This window comes from Fonsecaea pedrosoi, assembly GCF_000835455.1.
Source record: "Fonsecaea pedrosoi CBS 271.37 unplaced genomic scaffold supercont1.1, whole genome shotgun sequence".
Lineage (NCBI taxonomy): Eukaryota > Fungi > Ascomycota > Eurotiomycetes > Chaetothyriales > Herpotrichiellaceae > Fonsecaea > Fonsecaea pedrosoi.
Window position 1 is genome coordinate 1,553,941 of NW_013550615.1, and position 20,838 is coordinate 1,574,778.

At 51.8% G+C, this 20,838-nt stretch overlaps 7 protein-coding genes across 7 annotated transcripts; 4 read left to right on the forward strand and 3 right to left on the reverse strand.

Moving 5' to 3' along the window:
- Nucleotides 1-589: 589 nt before the first annotated feature.
- On the forward strand, nt 590-3,157 carry Z517_00562 (uncharacterized protein; the record flags this gene model as incomplete). The annotated part of the gene is made up of 1 exon (XM_013433526.1): nt 590-3,157. One exon carries the CDS (start codon nt 590-592, stop codon nt 3,155-3,157), a length of 2,568 nt encoding a protein of 855 aa, XP_013288980.1.
- Nucleotides 3,158-4,877: 1,720 nt separating this feature from the next.
- Nucleotides 4,878-5,357, forward strand: Z517_00563 (uncharacterized protein; the record flags this gene model as incomplete). The annotated part of the gene is made up of 1 exon (XM_013433527.1): nt 4,878-5,357. One exon carries the CDS (start codon nt 4,878-4,880, stop codon nt 5,355-5,357), a length of 480 nt encoding a protein of 159 aa, XP_013288981.1.
- A 1,039-nt stretch (nt 5,358-6,396) lies between these two features.
- Nucleotides 6,397-8,023, forward strand: Z517_00564 (uncharacterized protein; the record flags this gene model as incomplete). Its single annotated transcript, XM_013433528.1, has 3 exons — nt 6,397-6,845; nt 6,933-7,010; nt 7,117-8,023. 3 exons carry the CDS (start codon nt 6,397-6,399, stop codon nt 8,021-8,023), a joined length of 1,434 nt encoding a protein of 477 aa, XP_013288982.1.
- A 985-nt stretch (nt 8,024-9,008) lies between these two features.
- Nucleotides 9,009-10,751, reverse strand: Z517_00565 (uncharacterized protein; the record flags this gene model as incomplete). Its single annotated transcript, XM_013433529.1, has 4 exons — nt 9,009-9,642; nt 9,769-9,879; nt 10,001-10,440; nt 10,563-10,751. The coding sequence occupies 4 exons, from the start codon at nt 10,749-10,751 to the stop codon at nt 9,009-9,011; spliced, it is 1,374 nt and encodes a 457-aa protein (XP_013288983.1).
- Nucleotides 10,752-13,947: 3,196 nt separating this feature from the next.
- Z517_00566 (uncharacterized protein) lies at nt 13,948-15,385 on the reverse strand (the record flags this gene model as incomplete). The annotated part of the gene is made up of 2 exons (XM_013433530.1): nt 13,948-15,296; nt 15,349-15,385. 2 exons carry the CDS (start codon nt 15,383-15,385, stop codon nt 13,948-13,950), a joined length of 1,386 nt encoding a protein of 461 aa, XP_013288984.1.
- Nucleotides 15,386-17,190: 1,805 nt separating this feature from the next.
- On the reverse strand, nt 17,191-18,660 carry Z517_00567 (uncharacterized protein; the record flags this gene model as incomplete). Its single annotated transcript, XM_013433531.1, has 4 exons — nt 17,191-17,340; nt 17,503-17,634; nt 17,690-18,547; nt 18,607-18,660. The coding sequence occupies 4 exons, from the start codon at nt 18,658-18,660 to the stop codon at nt 17,191-17,193; spliced, it is 1,194 nt and encodes a 397-aa protein (XP_013288985.1).
- Nucleotides 18,661-19,897: 1,237 nt separating this feature from the next.
- On the forward strand, nt 19,898-20,496 carry Z517_00568 (40S ribosomal protein S14; the record flags this gene model as incomplete). Its single annotated transcript, XM_013433532.1, has 3 exons — nt 19,898-19,967; nt 20,024-20,096; nt 20,184-20,496. 3 exons carry the CDS (start codon nt 19,898-19,900, stop codon nt 20,494-20,496), a joined length of 456 nt encoding a protein of 151 aa, XP_013288986.1.
- Between the last annotated feature and the right edge of the window lie 342 nt (nt 20,497-20,838).

A 20,838-nucleotide genomic window follows, 5' to 3' on the forward strand; every position in this document is an offset into this window, starting at 1 on the left:
AAATTGGCAGGTTCCACCTGCGCAAAGTTGGCCGGTATGTGGCGCAGCCACGTTCTTGAAAATTACCAGTCACCCACAGGAGATACTAGGTGCTACTGGACCCGACTGTTTTGAGCTCCTACTCTTTACTCTGGAGAGCCTTTTGGTAAAGGAAGAGAATGAGAGTGTGAAAGATGTTGAAAAGACAAACGCGTGACACGCTAAGCCCTGCAGGTCAAAAAGGGACTAGTCTATTCTCCGAGGGACTACTGGGCGGTACTCGGTACTGGGTTTACGCCACACTGCGCTACATACCGGCCAACTTGGCGCAGGTGGAACCGGCTAACTTTACTGTATGCCCGTAATGTGGGGCAATTTGCCGAGTAATGTGTAACGTGCCAAGTAATCTATAAATTAGGTTTGTCGTGACTCAAACAGGCTTAGAGTTTTCTGGTAATATTGGCTCTTGCTCCTACCGTTCCTTTCGTGACAAATATTTTGAGTTGTAGGTCCTCATAAAGAACACACAGGGTATTTGAATCTTCTCGTCCTAAAACCAATTTCTTTCTCTCTCTTTCAGGGTTTCTCTCTCGTCACTTATGCAGCGAAGATGGCGCATCACAGCCAGGATGAGCCGCTTCGGTTCGAAGACCTGTTCTTGACGGAGAAAGAGCATTACACCATTCGAACATTGTCACAGATCCTCAAGTGGACGGAATCTCTTGTTAGAGGCAGCGAAGTCCCTCACAGTGGATACGTGACAATACCGAAGAAGAATCGAGATCATTCCTCAAAATATAAAATCTTGAACAGCTTTTGCCAGGCCATCAACCGCGGAGGTTCAGAGGTGATTGCACTGTTGCCCGGCCCTTTCACTGGTGACGCCTTGACTGTCTTCGGCTCGGTGTCGGAGACTTTTGCCTCATCAACGGAAGTCGCCGACAGCAAGCAGGATCTTTTTCTTACGCGAAATCCCCAGCAAGACGAATTCGCAGGCCCAACTTTGGAACAAATTCAATATTCTGTCCAATTTCACCGTCAGCAAATTCGCCCAGATTTCACACAAGATCCTGTAGGCACATATGCCGACATGCTCGAGAAGTCCGGCCACAAAATACCTTTTGCAGTGGTACCACAGTTATCTTTGGCGCTGCTAAAACGTGCCCATGCCCAACCCTCCGGAGAGTCGGGTAGAGATAGCCTGAAGAGCTTTGGGCTCTTTACGATGTGCCTGGGCCTTAACCGCTTATGTGCACGATGCAACCTCGGAGTCAAATCTCGAAACTTTTTCCACGTCCTGATGTTACTGGACACTGGGACACAGCCTGAAAAGGAATGGGAGGATCTTGCGAAGAGGTTTCAAGACCCAGCTGCGGATGATCTCAGAGACAAGGATATCAGGAATGGCGAGGCATTCACAAAATCACAAAAGAAATTCATGCTTTACCTCGAGCACTTGGGGTTAATTGCGGAAGGTCCCCGAATGGCCGTAGCGTTCGATTGTCGTGGCCGACGACTCATAGCCAACGTGCTACGGGTGCTGCTGCAGGTGTTTAAACATGCGATCGAAATCGTCAGGGATAGTCAGCCCTCTAAAGAGAAGACAAAACCATTCGACATGCGCACTTACAGGCGTAGTATCGCAACATTGCTCGAAGCCAATCGTTTGCTTTGGTCTTTCTTTACTCGGTTCCGGGACCAAATCAGAAAAACGCTTGGATGGATTGCATGTGTCTGCGAGCTCAAGAATGCAACTCTTGTCAATACTTATTCCGAATACGGAGAGCAAGCTATTGTGTCCAGTCCGATTGAAGAACCAAGTTCAGATGAGAACACTCCTCCACCACAGGCCTCAGAACCCTGTACTGCAACTCCAGGCCCGTCCCAGCAAGTCGTTCGCACTCGAACACCAACTCCACCCTCGGACATCCGCTCCTCGCCCCCATCGGCTTCGGCAAAGACTCCATCCCCATTCCGCGAGCTTACATTACCGGTTTTGGACAACCTGACTGACGATGAATCAAACGCAGAAGAGGTTCTAGCTCTCTGTGACATCGAGGAAAATCCTCAGTTGGGGTGGAAGGACGCATGTTTCCGATGGATAGAGCTTCTTGTTACCCATTACGAAGCGATTGAGAACGTTCACATTCGGTCACGAAGGCAAAGCACGTCCATTTCGAAGTCATTGAGGTTGCTCGTGCCACGCGCAGAAATCCACTGTCTCGAGGTTAAATCATCGTACAAAGATCGGCGCATGGGGAGTGTCAACGAAGTACTGGAATATTTGGCACTTAGACTGGACCTCACCGCCGCACAGGCTCTACGAGAGTGGCTTGAACGTCACACGGAAGAAGGAATCCAAGCTACGGGATTTCCTTATGCTCGGGCCCATGTTGAGCGAAAGTGCAGATGGGATACCCCGAGGTTCACAGGCACGATGCATTGCGAGACGATTATGCTCACCTTGCATGCTCTATCAATGGATGGCATGTTCTCCTCCTCGACGACTGCCAGCGCCCAAGCGATATCAGAATGCCTCGAGTCCCGCAATATCATTGTACCTCCAGATATTATTGACAAATTCAAGACCATTGGCGACATCCTCGCGGTCTCAAAGAGATGTTGTCCAGCTTGCAACTCGGTTGTATCAACTATCCGACAGCTCCAGCCAAATGACCGCCGAATTACCTACCCAGGGTATCATACTGTGTGGTTCCCGATAGCACTACCACCTTGGACACCACGAAGAATCGGCGAGAATTTACTCGAGGAATTGTGGAGAGCCGTTATGTCCCGGACAGAGTATGCTTATGACGTAGCAGAAGAGGGGAAGAGGGTTCGACGCAACACGCCGAGCGACGCATCTCGTGCGGACATCGAGGAAAGGTCAGATAGCGATAGCGATAGCGATATCGATCTATCGTCGATCGATAGATTCGATCTGCTGCACGCCTATGGTCTCCACCATCGTGAACCGGAAGATAGGCCAGAAAGGGACCATCAAGAAGCAGGAGATGAAACACCGCGGCCATCGAGGCGCACCGTACCAATTATGCTAGCACCAGCCATCCCAGAGCCATCAACCTCTCCCAAGCGCCCAAGAGTCGCTTCGTCAGAAACTTCCGAGGTCGAATTTGACCTATCGCCAACGAAGAAAAGTCGGAAAGGACAATCATAGTGCATGGTTGGTCGACACTTGAATGGCCTACGATCGAGCACTCATCGAGCCAATCTCGGTTCAAGTTGGATGAGTAGGCGGGCAGGGGACATTGTATCCACAGTCGATCGGTATTCAACTCTTCTCCGGTGGTGCTTTTGAGAAGAAGGTTGAACAGGCACTTCGCCTCCAGCACCCAGCATTAGGTAGAGTTGAGGCTCAAATATCTCTCTAGACAGCTAATAATCACTCAAAACATGTAACGGAAGTCGAGGTTCTCCTGGTCCCCGTCCGATCCTTCTCGGCGTCAACTTGACTTTCGCTTTCGCCATTTTCTGCCCTGCTCTAGTTAGATCGCGTCATGCTTTCTTGTTCTCGTTGGTGAGCACGACTCGAAGCCCAAGTTTGGTAAGGCCTGCAGTCGCGAGCGAGTGCGGCGAGCGTCGTCAGGAACTGCGGCAACAACCATGCAGAGAAGGAGTGACGGGCGGTATCGGCAGGTGTTAAAGAGGAGACCCTCCGTCATCGACTTCCCTCACACATGGAACTTCAGGGAGGGGGTCCAAGAGAGCCCTCGCTGCTCCTGTTGGTGCTGCTGCGCCAGAGCCTGTGCGCGAACTTCGAGGACTCGAGGCATCGACATCGTCATACGGAAGAACGACCCCAGAATCCGGGGAGTAGATGTAGTGTATGATCAGGTCCGTTCAAGCGGGTGCTCCAATCACGCCGCCACGGGCGTTGTATTTGGGCTGTTACTAGGAAATCAAATTGCCGAGATGCGGTTCTGTAGGCTGGGTCTCTAGGAATCTAGCCACCGTAGCTACCAAGTCCCCCTCCCAACGATTGGCTGGGTCGAACCCCAGCTCCGTCTTCCCCCCGGAGCCCCGCCTGACAGTGGGTGGGGTAGCTCGTTTTAAAGCTGTCTCTGCTATATCAATACAAGCACCGTCTTCACAGTAGGCACTCGTAGGTTTGAATCCTATCCGGAGCCGAACCAGGACGAGTTTGGAAGCACAATACCGGAGAAGATGACCTAGAAGGTACCATTCGCAGCGCGGAGGTGTTGAGCTTGAAGACTTAGGGCGCCACAACCTACCGCTCATTGTTGACCAAAGACGGGGAGCCTCCTCAAGCGAGATGCAGCCGTACGTGCCCTTTTCGACACGTCCCAGAATCAACTTCGTTAGAGAGACCTTGTTTAAAGCAATGCGAACGACAATCTGCCACATGCACCGGTACTATATGACGGCTCTGTGGTTCAAATCGCTTCTCGCGACCAAAACACCATGGCGATGGATGTTGTAGGCGAAGCCCGAGGTAGCAGAAAGGTACTGCAACTCCGCTTGTCTTTGAAAATGGGCAAATCTAGTCCTCGGGTCAGTCCAAACGTCGACAGCGGTACGTGCTTGACTTTCAGTGCCTCAAACCTGGAGGAGACGTGGTGTTGTCCAATTGGTAGCCACAACCATCCCTGCAGGGCAGGCTGCATCCCGACTGATTTGTGAAATGCACAATGTCAGTCCTCTGACCAGTGAAGCGTACAGGCAGCCATCCATCATGACCAGCTGTTATTCAATCTAGAGATGCAAGGTGCCGCCTCACCTTGTGACAGATCCGGGGCGTTCAACCTCCCCCTCTTTAACCTTCTTAATCCCTTCATGTCAGCTCTCCCAAGCTCTTGAATGATCCTGCGCAACTCTCAACATATCTCTTTTCAGACAACCTCATTGCAGCATTAAAAATGGGAAACAACTCGGCAAAACCCAAGCGGAAAATGAAGACCTCATTCATGTATCCGGCTCTCCACGACGAAGTTGTCAAGGCAGTGTCCCACAACGTCCCCTCCACCTGGTTTTGTGAAACCAATAGCGACAGGGACGCCAACAACGAGTGGCAGACCCATATCAAAGGCAGGTTCAGGGGGAGGAAGAACGCTTGCTGTAAAGATGGCTGGACCAGTAAGAAGGTGGCAATCCTGATAAGAGGTTACATGGACAACGGGTACAATGCCGAAGTATTCAATCAGCGTTGCAGGACGTGCAACCAGCTGGGAATCTTGATCCTGGACAAGAAGTCATACGTCGAACGAGTCGCCTACAGAATCCAGGTGTGGGCAGGGATTGAGATGGAGCGGCCACCCTACGCCTCCAAGCCAGGCAAGCCACATGAGACCGAATATTGTGAAGGCTGTAAGAGAGGCGTTTGTCGAGGGAGCGGTTGACTGGCATATACACCACGCTGCTCCAACATGATGTTGGGTACGCGATGATGAAGCCATGTGGATGAAAGTCTCGAGGTGAGGAACGGCACAATCCAACCATCTGAGCAAGCTGACGGCCGTACAAGAAGGAGGTCTGTTAACTTCGTGTCCTGAGCAGCATGATCTTATCTTGCACGGCAATGGCAAAAGATGTATGAGCCGCAGTGTTTACTTGTGTGCAGGGGCATTTCAGAATCTAGGAGTGATTCGTAGGAGCTGTTAACTCTTCTTCTTAGATGCCAGTCTGCGACGAGGCACCCTGGGGTCTCAGTCAGACGTCGCTGCTGCATCACTAAAACATCATAAACAGTGGCAGCTGCGGTTGAGTACCTTCCAAGCAGCCCAGCCGCTCCTTCGTCTCTTTCGTGTCTTTCAGAACCACAGATACCACTTCTACTACTGAGCAGCCCACACAGATGCTCCAGATCAGGTTTCCCAACACCTTTTGAATGTAGAATCCTCAACGTGGCCGGAGCTGATGAGTATTATACGAGTCGCGCCGCTCAATCGGGACTAGCGTCATCGCGACGACATCATCCTCTTTCGCCTTGTGTTGATCACATTTGCATGTGTTGATCAAAGAAGTTGCCTCTCATCGATATCGTGGAAGCTTTTGACATCACCTGGTCAAGGCACCCTCGCGGACCAGCCTCACCTTTTGTTGATTCGACGACGGGGCTGCGCTGGTTGCCTGCCCAGACATTTCCCGCAGCCCCAGCCTCGTACTCAGCCCGCGCCACCGTCTCGCTTGTACACGAGCTGAAGTTCTGGAGAAACTCTCAGTTTCCGTGTACCACATGCCCTCACAGCCTCAGAGCATGACTTGACATGTGAAAGGTCAGTGTACCTACCCAGCGCCTTCGGGTTGAATCTTTGGCACGTGCGAGCCACTCGAGACTACCGTCAGCCTCACCGCGTGGTTCTCAAATAGGCTGACATCTGCTTCCAACACTCCTTCGAAGGCCAATATCAACTCTTCCACAAAATTTCGACGGTCACAATGGCCTCGCCATCGTCGAAACCGATCCCTTACACCGCCAACCCTCTTCTTCTTATGATCAATGACTTGATGCTCTTTGCCGAGATTACATTTACATGGCCCATCACAGCTGGTCTTCCCAGTATTGTACTCCCATTATTTCCAACGAGATCGGGCTCTCTGGATGAGCTGGCCTTCACCGGTGCGAATCTGTGGGCTGCTGTCTTGCACTTCATTCTCATGGTCGCTCAGACAATCTTCCTCGGTTCGCTACTGCCACTGGCATTCATTGGCCTGCCATCCTTCTATCTCTTGTACATTGTTGGCTTCGTTATTGGAAATCAATGGTTTACCGTTCTGTTGAATGGGCCGAGGCGTCGAAGGCTCTTTGAGTCAAATCCAGAATGTGTCAGAGGAAAGCCTTTACATGAACATGAGAAATGGGTGTTTATCAATGGTGTGGCTGTGGGGTATGTCATCTCTCTCAATGTATCGCGACGCGGGATCCCACCCATGTCGTCCTGGTATTCGTGTTGCACGAGTTAACAGCCTTCCAGGCGCCATTGGTTGCAGTCCAATCTCGATCGCCTCGCGATGACTTTTAGACGGCCCGTTTTTGGAATCCATAATCAGACGTAAGTCCAAGTTCCCCCATGATTCTGACCATGATACTCGAAATGCCCTGAAAGTCTTCCATCCCTACTACCTCTGTACTCTGTCTAACACCTGCTACACTTCTAGACGGGGCATCATCTTCGATGTCCTCGAATGCATCATTCAGCGTGACTTGAACTTCGCCACCCTAGACATTCGGATCGCATATGCAGCAATGGTTGACATTCTGTCCGACGACAATATCCACAAGGTAGTCTTGATCCTCCACAGCCAGGGAGCCATTGAAGGCGGCTTGGTGCTTGACTGGCTCTACGATACGGTGCCAGCGGACCAGCTTGGCAAGCTGGAGGTGTACACGTTCGGAAATGCTGCAAACCATTGGAATGCCCCCGTCATATCGTCCTCAGCATCTGCTAGTGCAAATGGCCACGGTGTAGTTGAGCAGAGGCTTGTGCCACATATCGAGCATTATGCCAACGAGAGCGACTACGTCTCGAGATTCGGCATCTTACATTTCCGCCCGGATCGACCATTACCTCGAGCATTGGCTCAAGACAACACACCATTTGCTCCCAGCTCCCGGAATACGCCTCAAGACAAGTCCAAAGTCTCAGACGAGGCATCTCGCCTCACACGACGTACCCCTCCCAAGGTCGACACGCGTGAGAAGGTAGTCGCAGCCTCTTCGAGACCATTGCTCTCTCCCAGGACACCGATCGAGATGATGGATCTTCGAGAAGAGCAGATAAATCTATTCTTCGGGCGTTTGTTCAAACGAGTCGGCTCTGGTCACCAGCTGAATCAACATTACTTGGACAACATCTTCGAGATGGAGGGCATCGATACCAAAGATCTCTCCCGCGGACGTGTGCGAGACAGCAACGGCTTCATGGATGCCGAAGTCGACATGGATATCTTGCGAGAGTGGGATACTGTACAGGCCGCTCCACGAAGAACTGGTGCGCCAGGAAGACAGGTCAAGGAGCTCAGTCGCCTGTGGACTTATCGAAATGGGCGGAGCCCAGAGGATTGAGAGCCGACGCAACGAGCGATGCAATGAGGTGTCTGACGGCATCTATATCTTCCCTTCCTGTCCAGTTCGTGCACCAGTTAGCAGAACGAGAGGAGCCTGCCACCCGATTTATTTGTCCTTCCTGTCGACAATTCGGAGATCCTTCAGGAACAGGGCAATGCGGTGAGGTGGGTGAGAAGCTTTCAAATGGCCGTCTAGATGCCACCGGAGGAGAGAGGAGGAGGGACAGATATGGGAATACGGCGGCATGAGTACTGAGAACTTGACCGGGCGATGTGTATCTGTTATCGCCGTGCAAGGGACGAGGACCTAGGAGCGCCCACACGTCAATGAGGCTACATTAAGTCTCACTGGCTAGGTAGTTTTTATTTACTCTTCAGCCATTAGATACGTTCTCATCGTGAAGGCTCCTCTCCGGCCAGAACGACCGGGCCAATTGAACAGGATTTGTGATTGAGATAATCATATCTTCATCCACGAGGTCCCCTTTTCTCCATGCCACCACCGTCTCCAAAAAAAACCCTTGAAGTTGAAGGTCACATTATTGTATCGCCCATTATCGATTTTGCAATCCTCGCAGTATGGCCCGCGGAGCCTTGTGTTTTCTTTTTGTCCCATTTTTCCGGGGTCAATGACGCACCGTCGGCCGTGTCGTGAAGGCCGTCTTGGCTTCTGTTTCTTTCTTTTTTTGTTCTTTGACTCTTAAATCGGGGCTCGAATTAGTCCTGTCATCCCTCCATCTTTCTCGGTTCTCTTGATTGTCACGGTCATGGATCTCGAATGGTACTGGGGTCTGGGTAACGGGGCCAGATAGGATAGAGTGCGTCCTTCCTTCATGACATATCTCAAAACCAGTCATTCCGCATCCCTCGACTTGATCTCGCGCGTTGGTTTTTTTTTTTTTCTTGCCTGCTTGCTATCGCTAGCGCAGTAGTTGCGGCCCCACAGACGAAAAACACAATGGACAAGCATGAGCTTGTCAGGGCTAGGTAAATCCCAGTACACCGGTATCGAACTTCTCAAAGACACTCAGATCAAAGCTCTCGGCTAGGAGCTGGTAGCCCGCGTCGTTGGGGTGCAGGTAGTCGCCGGACTGCAGTGCGTCGGCCAGCTGGCTGGGCACGGACTGGTTGCGGAGGATGGCGTCGAAGTCGAAGACGGCGTCGAAGATGCCACCTCCGGCTCCCGCGGTGGTGGACGAGCGGATAAACGCGTTGACCTTCTGACGGGTCTGCTCGCGCAGCGGGCTCGTGTAGGCCTGCAGCGTGGTGTTGCCGCCGGGGGCGGAGAAGGGGGTGATGGTGGCGGCGAACAGCGGGACGCCGAACGCGTGCACCCGCGCCGCGATCTGCCGGTACGCCGAGACCAGGCGCTCGTACGTCTCGGTCTGGTTCGCGGGCGTCGCGTCGGCGACCCCAATGTCGTTGACGCCCTCCCAGATCATCGCGTACCGCACGCCTTGGTGCGCGAGCACGTCGCGGTCGACCCGTGCCAGCACGTTCGGGCCCAGCCCGTCATACAAAATCCGGTTGCCCCCGGCGGCTTGGTTGATCATGGAGATGGACGTCAGGAGGGACGAGTTGCTCGATTGCATGCGCGCGTAGACGAGGTCGGGCCATCTATTTATTTTTTCCCCCCGGTCAGGTTAGGATCTCTGGGATGTTTGGGCCCAGGCTGAAAAAAAGACAAAGGGTATTGAAGAGAGAGAGAGAGAGAAGAATGGTGGAAAGGGGTGTATAACTCACCTGTCGTTCTTGTCCGGGTCGCTTCCTCTCCCGTCCGTGATGCTGTCCCCGATAATTGCCCATGTGCGGTAGTTCGGCGGCAACCACGCTTCGACAGCGGACAAGAAGTACCTACCAATTCACACGTCAGTGCTCCAGCACAACAAAACATCTCTCCAACTTTTTTTTTTTTCAACGCAAAGGAAGCAAAAAAAGGACATTTCATAGGAAAGGCTGGTGAAGACAAACTTACCAATGCTGGGTGCTGTTCAAAAAAGGCCCTGTCAAGTTCGTCGCGCTTACCTGGTCGCCCAGCGTGAACCACGACGTCGCCCGACTGCCTGGGTGGCTTGTGATGAATGTCCCGTTCTGGCCCGTGGCTAGGTACATGGTCACGGTGATGGTGGAGAGCGGCTGGATCGGGAAGTCCAGCGGGTCGGAGACGGCGAGGGCGCCGTCAGGGACAATGATAGACGACTCGCCGCCGCTGAAGGTCACCTTTTGGAGGGTCGAGGGCTCGATCGCGCTGACACCTGAGGAGCCGTTGAAAGGCAGCGCGACCGTCATGGCGGTGATGGGCAAGTCGGTGAGGCCAAAGGCGTTGGAGATGCGGATCCGGATCTGTGAGGCGCCGGTCGACATGTGCAGGGTTTGGCGGATCGTGCTGTTGAAGAATATCACCGAGGTGGTGTTCTAACAAATGGGGAAGGACAGGACTCATTAGTTGCGTGTACCGTTTCACCACTGACAATACTCTATCCTTCTTCTTCTTCCTCTCAGGTATAGTTTTGTAGAGAAAGAGACTCGTTACTCACATATGGAGGTGGAGGCAAGTTTGTGTATTCGGTCAACTGTGGCATCGCCGCCCAGGTGTCAATCCAGTGGCCGTCCGGGATGCTCGGTGCGGTAACAAGAGCCTGCGGTCTGGGTAAGGCGTTGCACCTTGCGATCAGGTACGTGGCAATGAGTAGAACCGCCGTATTGTAAAGACTGCGCACCCCCATGATGACTGGTCCAGGTGGTGACCGATGAGTACGAGTATGTGCCTTGAACGACGACGGTTTTCTTGGTATGCAGCCGTTTCAAAGCTTTGCGAAAGCTTGAGCACCTCCTCTACTTCATATAGCTTGTCTTCATGTCCTCCAGTCCATTGAACACGACCTCCGCCTCGAAAATCCGGGGTCGAACTCCGCATTGAGCGACAATTAGGCTAAATCTCGTCGATGGCGACGTAGCCAACGCTCTTTACAGACAAGGTGCGTGAACAACAAGTATTCGGCATGAGCTGTTAGACGTGACGTGGGACTTTTTTCGGAGACTTGGGCTGACTCGGCGCTGTGCTGCTTCATCATCATCCATCTCGGTGTTCTGAAAGGGTTCTTTTGGGACCTTCCAGAATGGGCCTGCAGGGACCCTGTCGGCTCAATGTCGTGGTACATCACGTTGGAGCTTCCGAAGGGCAATGATCGTCACCGAGAGGTCGCAAATAGCCGGTCATATGCTCGCACAGGCGGTGTTGAGCAGCTAGCCCAATTCGAACAGCCTGATGCCTCCGCATCCAGACAGATGCCGTGAGGGGCTTATAAACAACAAGAAAATGACAATATTGAAAAGTCGAAGTTGCCGATGTTGGGCGTCAAAAGTGTGGAATGGTCGGATAAATGATTATCCGACGATCCGTCCCCGTGGGGTTGCGAGCCTTGCTGGACGCAGCCTTGTCCTCCCGGATGTAGAGGGATATCAATAACCCAACATAACGGGACAGTGATGTGGCTACTCGACAGTTCCCTGGATAGAATCTTCAATAAAGGAGCCATGGAATTGCACATTGCGTTCTATTGCGCCGTCGAAATTCTACACACATTCGACTCTTGGCTAGACATCCAACCCATTGCGTAGATAGAGTGCTACCGAGTGTCCTGTCCCTCGCTACAGCCTTCTGTTTTTGTTTTGTGTTTACAGTATACAAGGTCTAGGTCACAATTATTCAGAGCAAGGATCAAAAACATGTGTTATGTCTGCTTGTATGGGGATCACCCATCTCCCTTGCGCTACATCTCCGCCTGCTCTTGGTCTCCTCATCCAATCTCGCCGTCATTACCTTCGTCATAATGAAGTTCCCTCGGGCCAGCAACCTGACCTTGTCTCGCCGTGGCGTACCTGGGACCACTTTGTCGTCTGAAGGCTAGCTGATCTCCCAATGAGCCTCTTCTGATTTGCCTCTCTTCCTCAATGCTTTATTGGTGATGTTCCTCGCTTGGGATGACATCTTTGTCTCTGAAGTCTGAGCACCAAGAAGATGCGGAAAGGTCCGGTAGTGGTCGTCTATACCTTTCAGAGACTGACAATCACCAACTTACCTCTCCACTTGATTACACCTGTCTCTGTCTACCACACACAAGCGGGTAGCCGCGTCGATCACACTCCCGATATCAGCAATGGTAGTACTGAACGAGGACATCCGAAAGATAGCGCCCGAACAGGACTGCTTTATTTCGCCCTAGGTTGTCTCCCGGTCAAAGTACGAGCCAGATGACGATGACGGCATCCAAGAAACAGCCAACATCGCAAAGTCCGGGATGTCTTCGCACGACCAGCTCGGTCATAGACTTGGATACAGTCCGGAGTTAGTGACCATGACTCCACCAAAGACCAAGACCAAGACATCCATCCTCCTGGCCGAATCGTGGAGCAGGCAACATGTTGAGAGTTACCAAGAGAATGAGCCACGAGTGCCAGGCTGACTTGAACTCACGTTGTGTTGTCTGTTGTATGTCTAAGCGACAGACGGCCAGAAAGTCAACTACCTCGTCTGGTTAGCGCTGAAGACACCCTTCTTCCTTTCTCAATCGACAAACGCCGAGAGAAATGGAGGTCGCGACTCGTCATCCAGATGAGCATTGGCGCGCAAGGCAACCCACACAGCCACCCAGGTACACCTCATCCGATGGGTTCGCCATGACCTTATCGAGTACTCTGTGTCTAGTACGTAGTGGCTTGATAAACGCTCAAGTGTCCTACAACGTCATTTCCCCTTCACCCTTCACGTTTGTTAACCGTCCGAAGGCCCTCGAAACTCTCGAAACGCAAGAAAGTTTAAAAGCATGGGCCCTCAGCCAATAAAGGGTGACTTGCGGCACGTGTCGGAGGGCGGAGCTTTTTGCGCGGTTGTGGGATGGAGCCCGGGATGATCAAATGCCATGCCATGCATGCTGCGGATATTGATGATCTGCACACTCCACTGACAATACGAGGCAAGGGGAAACGGAGACTGCCCGCCAAATCCTCGTCCTATGGTGATGCAAGGGAGGGGGGGAAGAACTTGCGGGATCTCCCGAGAGGGAAGATGGAAAGAAAGGGGTGTGGTCTTTCTTCCCTCCTATCAGACTACAGTACCTTGTAAGGTTGGACTCGGATGGTGTTCAGCTGGCTACGGTATGTACCCTTATACCGAGTGCTTGTCGCGCGCGCGCGCGAGAGAGAGATTGACAATCATTGCTTTTCTGCTTGAGCTAGATTCACCCCGCGCTCTTGATGAATGGATCTCCATACACGCATGGCACGATGCAAGGGTAGCCACATGATTCTGTCGCTGAGCTTCCGACCGGCAAGTCCCTGTGCTGTAGACTTTTGGCCAAGAGGCAAGAACAAGAGAAACAAATCAGATCCTCCAGTTGCTAGCTATCTTAGAAAAAGTGGTGTGATTATTCGCGAATTGCGTTGCATTTGTTGTGCCTTTACCGCTCGACTCAATGGCTATTGTAGTCGCAGTAGCAGTAGTAGCTATGTATGTACATACCCGAGTAGTTTGTAGTTCTTTTTTGTCTACATCATTCATTTTGTAGCACTAGAATTTCCCAGGACCTTTGTTTGGAAAAAGTCTTGTTCTAGTGGGAGAAACCCTCCCAAAAAGCCGTCCCTTTCGTTTGACCACTCACGCCGCTGGGGGAAGAAAAAGGAGGTTGCTTCGTACATTTTCCGTTGCATTTCAATCGTGATTCCATCACTCCGCTCCCTCCATCTAAACAGACCAACCCACTCTTGTACTCCATTCCGTCCCATCGCGCACGTCGCGACCCGTTCTTTAAAGTTGTAGAGAGAGAGGGAAAAAAAGGGTGAAAAAGAAGAAAAATCTAGGAAATTGGTGTATCTGGGCTAATCTCCCCAGTTCGAAAGTTGTCGTGGTGTGATTGAGAGTGATCACCCGCGCAGTGGTCGGTCATCGTCAGAGCGGCGATGCATCTCGTAGCCTTCAATTCTTGGTCGGGGCTTTTCACCTGGCAGGCTTTGTGTCGATCCGGCGGTCCGGTTGTAATTCGGGAGACAGAGCACGACGACGTAGACGATAAAGATAAGGCCGGAGAAGACGCTGTAGACTGCAACTGAGTAGGTCGGGACGTTTTGGCTGCCAATCATTCCCGCAGTCTTGAACCCCAAGCCGCCGTTGACGACACCTAGCAGGATCATGGCACGGCCGAGCCAACGATGGGTGTGCCCGGAGGCGCTCCTGGTGCCGTACTTTCGGAAATGCATATGCTGGAGCAGACCAAGGGCAGGCTGGAAGACCCCCATCCACGCAACGAGGATGTAGCCAATGACCATGTGGTAGCCATCCAGGTTGTCGACTTGTTTGCCGAGTTCAACGCCCAGGCCCAGGCCGACAATCATCAAGACCAAACTGAGAACTTGCAGCGGAGCGTGGATATGTCGGACTTTGTTCGTGTAGGGGAGGTAGAGCGTCAGTGCCGCCAAGGGGAACATGACCACAAAGACCAGAGGCATGATGACGGCATGAGCAGTTCGGATGTTGTCGTCTGATCCGCTGCTGACCTCTGTACCGCTCGACGAGGACGGGTTGGAGCTCACGATAGGGTTGGACACGCCACCGGTAGGGGTAACCACGGTGCTTGCAGTAGCCGTCCCGGTCTCGGTTGTGGTGGCTGGTCCTCCAGTTGCGGACTGGGAAGCAGATTGGGTCGCCGACGGGGCTGCTGAGGAAGAGTCGTCGTTGGAGGCTGCCACAAACGGGTTTGATGAACTTCCACCAGTCCCCTGAGTCAAATCCAGGGTAAATCCACCGTCACTGTCATGCTGGTTAATGTTGGCAGATGTGTCTGTTGAGTCAAGAGGATCTCCTGATTTGTGGGCAAAGATCCAGTTACTCGAAGAATCCGTTGGGCTCATGCTACCACCACTCCAGCTCAGGCAGCTGTCGCAGCGAATGTTGGCGACAAGCGAGCCGTCCGAGGCGATACCGCTTCCTTCCAGTAGTGAGACCTGGGCGTCAGAGTTGAACCGTGGTTGTACATGGCCGGTGCCCAATCTGGGGGATACAGTCACGTTGTTGCTGTCGGCGGCATATACAACGAGCATGTTGGCCCCTGACATGCCAGTGCCCTGACCAAATGCGACCCATTGGGTGCCGCTGGGGGCACTGATTTGCAGAAATATTGAGCCGCTGCCGGAGGAAGCTGTGTCTGACGGCACATTGACTGCTACCGCGTAGTTACTGGTAGAATACTGTGCAAATTGTGCCGAGGAGCCAGCCACTGCGGCCAGGGTCAGTATAATGTGTCAATGGCAGAACCGCGAGAGGCGTACCGAGGGCGGCCAAAGCCAAGACGCCTTTCTGCACCATGGTGCTCCAACAAGGTCGATACAATCAGAAGTCGGTAGATAGTGTGGTGATAACGAGCAGACTGGGTCTCGTCAAATTCTGCTACGAGTCAAGAAATGAGGAATTGTTTGCAGGGTCAGGGAAGGATATAAGCCTTTCTCTGCTCGACGCGTTGGTTGAAGATATGGGGGAATTTCGAAACACGCGACGGAAGTCAAAGGGGGGTTTTAATTCTTTGATCATCTCCAGGAGTGCGAGCCATGTTCAAAACCTTGGGCAGATTGCACGTCAGAGAGGGGATGGCTTGATTGCGCGTTCAGTGGCTTGCCAAGGGGCTTCAGGAGAGCTACATGCGACGCTTTCCTAAAACCCCGACCCCTGTTTGGGAAGGATTCTTTCATACGGCCCGCCATGGCAATTACGCGGCACTGTGCAACAGCAGATATCTCGTCGCATAACAAAGAACTGGCTGTCGACATACCCAACACAGTGCGTGCATCACCTCAATGTGGACCTGATACCTCCCGAAAAACGACCAAAGGTCTTCACGGAGTGACTCCGGCGCGGCGAACGTACAAGGCTGGATGACAGACAATAAATAGAAATCATCCACAGGGACTGAACGACCAGGAAAGGGGATCAGCAACCCACACATCTAACTTGATTGGGCACGGCTCCGAAATAATCCACGCTAATCCACCGCTTATCTGTCTAGCGCAAGGCTTGGCACCCGCCCTCCTCCACAGGGCACGGCGCAGGTGCATGGCAATGGTAATCTCTCGCTGCCCGATTGGCTGCGGCGTTAGGGGATATATTTGAGTTAGGGAGGAGTATTTGGACAGATACATGCAAGTTAATACTTGTCGTCGTACCTGTAGGGCTCGGCATGCTGGCTTTTCCCGTTCTGGGGTCTGGGAATCTGTTGCGTGGCACAAAGAAGCATCCTGCGATATACCAGGGCCTGTGATTGGATCTCGTTGGGTTTGATCGACGGCTCAGATCTTCAAATGTGCAAGTCCTAGGCCGGCTAAATGATCCCACCGTTCATGTTGTACAGAGTAGGAACCACAGAGAGGGGCGCAGTGTGTAGAGATGCGCAATGTGGCCCAGTTCCTATATACGGCGGCTGGAAACAGTTATGAGGTCAGGAAGGATTTCTGTGTGGCAACTTGTCTGTTCAACTTCCCCATTATTTCCGGAATTGTACGGGCCGCGGCGGCACTCCTCATGCCTTTCAGCGACGGATAAGACGGTCCTCGCTGATGATTGGAAGTCGGCAAAGCATCTCGCTATCTATGCACCTCGATAATGCTGTGAGGTGCATGGAATGGTTTACGATACTCGAGTCGACGGCATGCGCACAGCAATGGTTTGTTCTCCTCTGGAACTTTGCGGCAACCTTCCCCCAGCCAATCGCTGTTCTAGAGATCATCGAAACTAATATAATGCAAGCAGCTGATATTGCCATCTGGGGAGGCGAAATCCCCTCTTTTAATCCGTAGCTGTGTCGAGTCCATTATTTTTGGCATGAAGGATCTGAGGTCGTTCTGTTTGGTTAGTCATGCTTCTCCGGCAAAGCCTCTCCTATTTGAAAAAGGCAAGAGTTGGCCCTTCCTAGCCACCATTCCCTTGCCGGCCCTTGCCCGGTCAACAGGAAAGCAATTCGACTTGGTTATTGGCGTCACTGTTGATCGCATCGAAGACTCGGAATTGCAGGACCTTCACTGGACCGGGCCCTGCTGAATTTCATGATACCCAACTCCCTCACAAAACCCCGGGCTCCCTCCGCACCACTCTCCCGTTCGCCGGGGGACCCCCTGTACGAGTCAGTCTTTCGTCTTAACCATGATTTCCTTGATCATTTCATTCCCAAGTCTCACAGCGTCGGGGAATCTCGGGGCAAAGTATTGTTGGATTCTTTCGAACCGACTCCGATATGCTTCGAATGCGCCGAATGAAACGCATTCAGACCATGCCTACGGTCAAATACCACTATCATCAGCCTATGTTGATTTGAGGAGACACCCCATCAAGGGTAGAGATAACACCTGACTTTGAGTTTGCCCAAAGGCAGGTGCATTTTCCTGGAGGACATGCAGATAGACAACGCCAGGCTATGCCACATTGGAGAGACTTACTCTTGCCGCAAAGGTGAACTCAAGATCGTCCGAACGAAATGTGTCATCTTCGATTGCCGTGTTGATTACTTCATCTAGCAAGGTCTCATTGCGAAATAGATACTCAGTGACCCCCAACCAGATTCGGAAGAGCTAGGAGTTGGGTTGTCAGAAATAGTAACAGAACTAGGCCAAGGAATATACTCACGGGCGTGGAGCAAATCATATGGTCGTATGGAACGATGCCGAGTTTCCACCAACAATCGACAATGCCCAACAGACTCAGGTGGTTGTTTGGCATTCTTTCTTTGGGTCTTCGCGAGAGCGAGAACTTGTCCAACACATCATCCCCAAGCAATAGATCTTGATCAACTGCGTCTTTGGAAAAGACTGCCGCACCAGCCGTCTTAATCCGCCGGGACAGCTCCTCTCGGTGGCCACCCAGCATGAGCTTGAAGAGTTCGGTAACGGACTCAGCATACTGTCGAATCTGTTTTTTTGCTGCCGGGTTGAGAATTGCGAGCCCAGCATAGACATGCCACTTGTTGGCATAGATGCGCAAAGTGATGTTAATCTTGACGTTCTCGATGCCACCGATATATCGATCGATTTCCCACGGAAACTGGTTGTTCGCCGCCCACGCGGTTCCCATGCTCAAAAACGCAGCATGCGTGACAGCCTGCGTGTCTGCTGTGATGCGGTCATGCTTCTCCCCCGACAAGAAGACGAACTTGGAATTCAGGCAAGAGAGGATTCGGACACAGAGATCAACACTTTTCTGAGAGGCTCTGTGTTGAATGACGACAAGGGGTTGGCCTGTTGGGTCTACGGCGGGGCCATGCAGGGAATGGCAAGAAACAATCTCAACGTCGTCGGGCAGGTACTTGTCAAAGGCAGCCAGCTCAGGCGCTTTGCAAGAGGTCTGCCCACCAACAATGGCGCCGACTTTGGTGGACGGGCCATATTCAGCAACAATCTTGTCAATGAGCTCAGCCTCGACACTGTATATGATCCAGTCGCTGGCTCGGGAAACAAGATGACCATTAGGCAAGATATTTATTCCTTTCTAATCTTGGTCAATCATGTTCATCAACTCTGCTGACGACACAAACCTCATTCGCGTACTCCTCGTGTAGAGTTTGGAACTTGTCTGGTCGATCGCAAGCGTTGACTCTGCATGGCTAACCATCAGTTCTATGTTTTTAGAGGACAACAGTAAGGGTTTCGTGTCTATCGAAGCAAAAAGGTCAGCTAAGAATCCTCTGGGAACTTGATGTGGTAGATTGTAGCAATAGATAGCATAACCATCAGACAAGAAAAATTTAAGGTAGCGAGGGTTTTACATCAGTGACGGCCGTTGGGATAGGATGCTACATCAGAATGATGAAAGCGATATCTCAACGACCATGCTCGAGCCAAATGCACTCAGAGTCATCCTTGGAAGATAATGAGAGAAAACAAGCCAACATACCTTGAGCAACAGACATTCATCGCGCATTATCTTTTCAAAAAACATGCACTGCATTCTCGTACCTCCATCCAGCTTGACTGAATCTTCTTGCGTACATACGGCCCATGTCACCCATCCCAATGATCCCGACCGTAATGCCCTCCATGACTCACGGCGCGGGAGGGACAACTCGGGTGTCGTTGACTTTTCAATTTGGAGTTGCCGTGGGTCGCTATCTCTTCTCAATGGGACACTGGGACATTAGTAGATATATCACCGCAGCAGGCCATCGACGTAACGATCATTAAACCTAACACAAGTTGAAAGTATAATACTTTGAGCTGTTGAACAAAACGAAAGTCGCGTTGAAGATGAGAACCGGAGAAAGTTTTCTTAAAACGCCAAGACACTAATCCTCATCTAGAATTGGCTCTTGGCACGATTGGGGTCAATGCTCAGGCGACTCAAAGTCGCAAAGGTACTACTTGTACGAGGTACACATTGATCATGATAACCTGGCAGCCAGCTCAAGAATTTTTGCCCCGATCCTTGCTCTGCTTTTAAAAGATATGAGCGACCACACAGCGATGTATGTACTACAAGTAGCAGTTCATCCTCTGGTGCCGTGTAGCTTAAGTATTAGTCGATAATCGAACCGTCGTTATCAAGAGTGTATCAGTGCTCCTAGTATCAAGTCCTTCTCGACGCAGGCGAGAACCAAATTGGAACTACATTAATGGTGGTGAACTGGTCAACGTAATGAGTGGTGAGCGTCGTTTCAAAGCGATGTCCTCAATTCTCTGCCAAGACATATTGACAGGATTTGGACTAGCGTGAAATACACTGGCGGACCTGTCCCGCTCCCACGCACCAAGCAGTTTCCCCATCAAAATCTCAAAATCGTCGAAATTATTCTTTCCTGTCTTTTTGCCAGTCCACTCCTACAACCAACAACAACAATTCAAGATGCCTCCCAAGAAGAAGGTCGAGCGCGCCGCCACCGAGAACATCTCCCTCGGCCCTCAGGTGCGAGAAGGTCAGTGAAATTGAGCAAAGTTGCGCATGGATTCTTGTACTAAATATTGCGCCCAGGTGAACTCGTCTTTGGCGTTGCCCGCATCTTCGCTTCCTTCAACGATACCTTCGTCCATGTTACCGATCTCTCGTAAGTGAAAAGAACCACAATGAAGCAATGCCGTATATCGGGAAAGGTGCAGATGGTTCAAAAGGCTAACATTCTGGGTGATTCCAGTGGCCGCGAAACCATTTGCCGTGTTACAGGAGGCATGAAAGTCAAGGCCGACCGTGACGAGTCATCTCCCTACGCTGCCATGTTGGCAGCTCAAGACGTTGCTCAGCGATGCAAGGAACTCGGCATCACCGCTCTTCACATCAAGATCCGGGCTACTGGAGGAAACGGCACAAAGACCCCAGGCCCTGGTGCTCAATCGGCTCTGCGTGCATTGGCTCGCTCGGGTATGAGAATCGGAAGAATCGAGGATGTTACTCCCACGCCATCCGACAGCACGAGACGCAAGGGCGGTCGTCGCGGTCGTCGTCTGTGAGCATGTGCGCTGGACTCGGGTGTACAACTTTTGCTTTTATTCCCTGGTAGCAGCTTCCCGTTGAGGGAAACAGCCCAAAAACGCTTCTGCAGGAGAAGGGGAGGATGGACTCAAATACGCGAAGAACGGCTCTTTGTGCCTGGTCTTCAATGCTGCTACTCTTCTGCGGTCAAATGATCGCAACGAGGAATACGTGCATGCAATGATGAAATCAAAAGACAAAAACTTCATCGCTTCTTTCGCGTCCGTATAGACTTTCCACCTCGTAGCCAAGCCCGTCTCTCCTTTTTTTTCCTCTCTCCCCCAACCTAAAGGATTAACTGGTTATGGATTCAAAAAATT